Source organism: Cottoperca gobio, chromosome 9, assembly GCF_900634415.1.
Source record: "Cottoperca gobio chromosome 9, fCotGob3.1, whole genome shotgun sequence".
In the NCBI taxonomy this organism is placed as follows: Eukaryota; Metazoa; Chordata; class Actinopteri; order Perciformes; family Bovichtidae; genus Cottoperca; species Cottoperca gobio.
Window position 1 is genome coordinate 12,948,995 of NC_041363.1, and position 6,048 is coordinate 12,955,042.

The window sequence follows — 6,048 nt, forward strand, 5'->3', positions numbered from 1 at the left end:
CAGCAACATTGTATCCCAGCATGTCAAATGTTAATGAGCAAAAAACTAATAATCTTTACAGAATGCATCAGCCAATTCTACTGATTTCAACACCATTTAACATGTCTTTAAAATGTTATTATGCACCTCCTGAGCCAGTTGTTCTTGACATGTTGCTTACAAGTTGTGCCAAAGAGATATAATAAAATTTCAGATTATTCCAAACCAAAAAAACGTTTTCTACTATAACAAAATCCCCAATTTAAAACACCCAGTTGTTGCTCATACTCCCTTGATGTTAAATGTCATCTGCTCATTAACTACAACAAAAAAAACTTGCTTTCAAGCGCACTGTGGTTATAAGTAGCAACCCAAATCAGTCTGTTTTCACTGGCTGATTAGAAACACATTTCCCATCCAATATCAACCAAACACCAAGAGCAGGATGTGGAATCTGGAGCTAGTGGAAAGTGTGAAACTTCTCTGAGAAGAGTAGACAGACTGAGCCTCTTTCATAACATAACTCCTCTACCCTCACCAACGCTGGACCTGAAGTTCAGTCAATAATTTGGACCCCCATCCCTCTGTGTACTCTGCATGGGTGGAGACAGGAAGAAGCATAGGATGGACCCTCAGACGTCACCACCTCTTCCCAGCCTCTCCTTCTCCTCATGGCTCAGTCAGGGTTGATGATGAGTGGGGATGAGCAGGAGTCACTGGATTGTGCAATAGGAACCAACAGGAACCACTGAATGCTTACATTGTAAACTGGGAGTCATTTTTTGTCTTATAAGCGTCGTTGGATTTGCAAACAACTTCAGAGGGAAGTCTGAGATTTGCATTTTGCGCTTCTGCCATTGGTTTCGTGCCTCCTTGGATGTTGCGCCACGCTGCACACCGTTTGACAACTGGCATGTGAGTGATAGCGTGCAGTTTACAGTGCGCTGGCAAAAACACATTTATCTCCACCATTTTCAGTGGCAGGAACCCGGCCGATCCGATGAGAGCGCCCCACCTTTCCCTCTCCAACTGTTGAACGTCTTCAATATGCTGTCAATCGCGTTTGCCAGATGATACCTGTTGATTTTTCATCGCGCCATGTCCTTCTGTCGGACTGAGCTGGACAATGAAGTTATGGGATAGCCTGACCACTTGTTTGATACTGCTGAGTGCCGTGCACGCCAGTCGGCTGCTCCGGAACCGACCGCAGTCCACGTCCACCAAGAGGAGAGGGCGCGCCGCCGACAGTCCCCTGGAACTCCCGCCGGTTCAGATTCGCCTGTCTGTCACTTCCCCGGACATAAGCCGCGCTGAGGCGGATACAGCGGACTGGGCAGAGACTCTGGCTGAAGGAGAAACATGTAAGAGCCTGTGGTTTTGTATGGAGTGCCCGAAGTGCCAAAAACCACCTTGAGAAGTCGTTTGCACCCAGCAGGCTTTGCTGAGTCGTTAATTGTATTTATTTTCTAAAACAAATAAGGACATTGTCATCTCTGTCTGATAGAAAGAAATACACATATGATTCAAAATTATAGAATTACCTGGTAAATGCTTCTATATTTGCCGATTTCCACTTCAACAAATACAATGTTTAGACTGAATTTGGTACTAAAGAACTTATTTGAATGGACATATTTTAGAGCCCATGATCCAGTAATTGAAACATTTGTCTCATCCTGGCCTCTAACCTTAGGCCTGCCTCATTCATAATCATTTTGATGTTCTTCATTTCTTAATATTTTTCCCACAGTGGAAGCTACAACACCCACATAAGAAATGTTTATTAGTTTTGGACAGAATTAAAGGATGGTATGTATGTTGGCAGCTAACACTTATTTTTGTTATTCATTAATAATGGTTTAGTTTATCAAATGGAAAAAGAAATTATCAAAATGTCCTTTCTATCTTTAAATAACTCATTTTGTCTGACAAAAGGTTTAAATCCCCATCATACTCAATCTATTCATCACAAAGGAACCAGAAAAGCAGCAAATCTTTACTGAGAAGCTTGAACAAATGAATGTTTTGATTTCATAAATGTTCTGTCAATCTACTATTTTTAAGAACTATTGGTATGTGCCACGAAGCCACACAGTGAATGTTGTATCTTTAGTGCAAGTACTCCACTTAAACTACAACAGTCTGGTGCATAAATAAGAACATTTGTAACTTGGATGAATCAGTTCAAATGGAATTCCTCTGCAGAAAAGAACAGTGTACTATTTCTGCATTTGAATGAGTGGTTTCTGACACAACACTCCTCCATCTGTTTAATAGCCCGAGTGATGAGTTAAATTGAAACAATATGTGCTGTCCAATATGATACGCCCTTGTAAGAGTGCCATTTCTCTTGATGTGTTTCAGACACCATGGAGGAACCAACCCCGAACGAGTTTGAAGACATAGTGGATTTGATCAAAGTGACCATCGGTAGAACACGTCGCACCTCCTCATCCACCGTGTCCTCATCTAGCTCCTCCACCACCTCCTCCGCCTCCAAAGAAGACCTGAGCAGCAGGGCTCGACACAGAAGGGAGAGGAAGAAGGTTGCGAGCCAGAAGAGTGGAGGAGGAAGAGGAAGAGCTAGAGGAGGGGAGACAGGGAGGAAGGTTAGGGGAGGAGGAGGTAACGGACGAGGGCAGGGCTGTGTGCTTAAACGGATGCACCTCAATGTGACGGACCTCGGTCTGGGTTACAGCTCCAGCGAGGAAATGATATTCAGGTACTGCTCCGGACCCTGCAGGAAGTCCGAGACCAACTACGACAAAATCCTTCACAACCTCGCTCACAACAGGAGGTTTCCTCCTAAAGACGCGCCCCCTCAGGCTTGCTGTCGGCCAATAGCGTTTGACGATGACCTCTCGTTTCTGGACGACAACCTGGTCTACCACATCGTGAGGAAGCACTCTGCAAGGAAATGTGGTTGCGTGTAGGGAGTGTGCGCTGGTGTCAGGTTGTGTGTACTTGAACATACACTCCCACTTTGAAGTATGATGCTGAGTGTTTGTTCTTCTGTTTCTTCTCACTGTGAGGAAACCTCCAGGCATTATATGTGGTTGACTTGAGTCCACCAGTAAAGGAATGAATGAGGAGGAGTTTACAGTTTTAACCCCAAAAGCAATGATCCTCTTCTTTTTCCTCCAAGGCTCAGTCTAAATATCCATCATTTCCTTTACAGTTCACAGCTTATGTTGCTAATATGTTCAGTGTGATTTGAAATGTTTCCATGGATACTCAGCCTAAAGGACTGTAATCAATCAGGCACAATAGATCATTCAGCAGACTTATTCTGTCTATTGTATAGCACATATGTTACATGGAAAAATGTCATGAAATGTATTTATGAAATCTTGAATTTATTAACTTATTGGTATTTATTTTTGTTTTTTATAAAAAGGAATACTTGTTATTTATTATTGTAATGTGATATCTCTGTGCGCCAAAGGTTTAAATCAAATAGGTTTATGATCTAATTCCAGATAAAAAGCTGTAAAAGACTGGTTTACATTGCAACGGGATATTTTAGGCGCCCTCTGGAGTCGTCTTGTACACAAAGTTGTGTGAATTCATTCTTTTCTCACAAAAACACACTTTGTGTATCCTCGAGGTCGAACAAAAGAGTTAAATACATTTTCTTCCTCATAAAACCTTTGCAAAGCTGATTTTGAAAACGATATTTGAAAGTGGGCATTGTTTACATCATGTTCACCAACTTGCAGACTTCTTCTTTGCTGTTGCATTGCTGCTTTGCTGATTGAAGGACGGTGCATTGCATCGCCCACATGCTGACACGATACAAATGAAACGGGGACCCTCACTTAAAAAGTCGTCAAAAACTCCACAGGGCACCTTTAAAGTTTTTCTTCACAGGAAAAACCTTCCTCAGTATCTTAACGTTTACAATGTTCTAAAATATTAGTGTTGTTTGACTGTATAGTCTCCTGTTTTTAATTAATAAGCTGAGAAAAGTTATATCAAAACATTTCGTTCTCATGATTAGAACAGTAGTTGTTCATTCACTGCTAGTTTCATGTTCTCGCAGATGAAATGCTGCGAGATTTCCTCACTTAAACATAACTACAGCTATATATTTTTATACGGTTTTCACTTTTAAATTGTGTCATTTAATTATTAATAAATGTATTCCACACAGTGTAGTGTGTTCTGTATTTACTAACACACAGGATTTAGTGTTTCAGCCCTATGTGGATGAGTTTAGCAGACAACAAGCGATGCCGTCATAAATTGTCCATCTTAACGATCAGCCTACGCTCAGAGAAAAACATTACGCCCGTATAGTTTTTACATACACTTGACATTGATCTAAAATGAGTTAGGTAACATAAATTAATCATTGCATTTCTGTCACTTTTTGTGTGTAAGATGGAGGGCAACAAGGGAGCAATTGGACATTAGGGATTTACCTTTGCAATATATAAAGGATGAATAGAATACGGTGTTATCAAATGACAGGAGAATAGAGTATCCGTACCTACAGTGAAGTATAATACCTTTAGTAGAAGAATGAAAGGAAGGCGAGACGAGTGGTGAGGGATGTAAGACAGATGAAAGACGAGTGTTACAGCATAAAGAAAACAACATGGAAGAATGAGCCGTGGAGTTAAGAGCTAACGTAGTTGTTGGCAGAGAAAGGGGGGGGGGGGGGGACAATGAAAAGACAGAATGATTGAAAGGTGGCGCATATCCAGAGAAGACAATGATGAAGGAGTCGGAGAACTTGAGAAGAGATGATGTGTCTTGCTTAACTAATGTGTGTGGTCGATATCTGATCCATCTCCTGCTCTCTCACATTTCACAGCCCTTCTTCTGCCTGTCCCCGGAGCTGTGAGTCAGGCTGGTTCAACAATTACAGGGCAAAACTGGGCCGGCCAAGTGTCTTATTTTCTCATGCAACTCATTATCTCTATAAACGAAACTGTGATTTCTCTGTGAGACATTTTGCAACCAAAGCCAATACACCAGTGAAGCTCAGAGTCGGTGATTGATACACTTTGACAGCCGGGGTTTCACTGTCAGACGTGTTTACAGTTCTGCTCTGCGGGCACTGGAGATGTTTACGTCCCTGTGCTTGAACTTTCGATCTATTGGATGTTGAACGTATCACCATGGTAACGTTATGACAGTAAAACAATCTGCTGCCAGTAACTTCGATACAAAATGTGTTACTCCCCATATCAATATTTACATGAAAACGACAAAAGATCTTAACTTAAAATGAGCGTTCAATTGTTATTTTGAGCTTCCTCGCTTTTTAGTCAACCTAGAAATACAGAAGAGTGAGTCTCACACTTTCCACAGCCATTACTTCTCTTTCTCCTGCTCATTGATTTAGTTACTAAGCCTCAGAGGATCCAGTTGTTGAGTAGAAAAACCTAATCCATAAACATTTTATAAAAACATAACAGCCACAGTTCGGCTCGGGCCAAACGTTAACTGCAGTTTAATGTCTACGATGGGACCAATAAAACATATCGCAGAGTTTACCATGACAGTGCCAAATTGTTATCGGCCCTTCTGTGTAAAAAAGACATAACAAGTTCATCAGCTATAGCTGTGGACAACAGAGGAAACCATTAGAGCTAACTGACAGGGGATAGTGTCATTAGTCAGATGCTCTCTTTTGTCCATGGTGTCAGAGGAGCTTGTAATAAAGGATGATGTTCCACCGGTGTGTAATACAACACAAGTGTTAGCGGTTGAAGGGGGCGGCGTTCCAAACAGGTGCTAAATACTGGCAGAAGTGTACGCGTTGACACCGTCATGTTACAATAAGAACTTCAAAGGGCTGGTTCACCTAGAATATAATAAACGTTCTTCTCTTACCTGTGTTTGTGTCTAGCTTTGCAATGTTTTCAGATATGAGAAATCATCTCAGTGTAAAGTGAATACAATGTTGCTTGTGGTGGTTTTTGTAAAAGAAAAAATAATGTTAGTTATCCAGAGTAACCGGGGCACTGGTTCTTGGGAAAAAAACAAGACTCTGTTGAATTTTCTAAATGCATTTTCCATATGGATACTTTTATTGTGCAACTGGGCAGCAGAGCAGTC

The 6,048-nt window shown here is 41.4% G+C and overlaps 1 protein-coding gene across 1 annotated transcript; it reads left to right on the forward strand.

Annotated features, from left to right (window-relative positions):
• The first annotated feature begins 1,101 nt into the window (after nucleotides 1-1,101).
• Nucleotides 1,102-2,912, forward strand: gdnfb (glial cell derived neurotrophic factor b). Its single transcript, XM_029440222.1, has 2 exons — nucleotides 1,102-1,340; nucleotides 2,344-2,912. Exons 1-2 carry the CDS (start codon nucleotides 1,106-1,108, stop codon nucleotides 2,910-2,912), a joined length of 804 nt encoding a protein of 267 aa, XP_029296082.1. The 5' UTR covers nucleotides 1,102-1,105.
• Nucleotides 2,913-6,048: the final 3,136 nt, after the last annotated feature.

What these genes read in the sequence shown, in the direction of transcription:
- gdnfb (XM_029440222.1), top strand. Translation starts at nt 1,106, where the DNA reads ATGAAGTTATGGGATAGCCTGACCACTTGTTTGATACTGCTGAGTGCC. An exon ending in TCTGGCTGAAGGAGAAACAT is followed by an intron (nt 1,341 to 2,343) that starts GTAAGAGCCTGT and finishes GATGTGTTTCAG; the next exon opens with ACACCATGGAGGAACCAACC.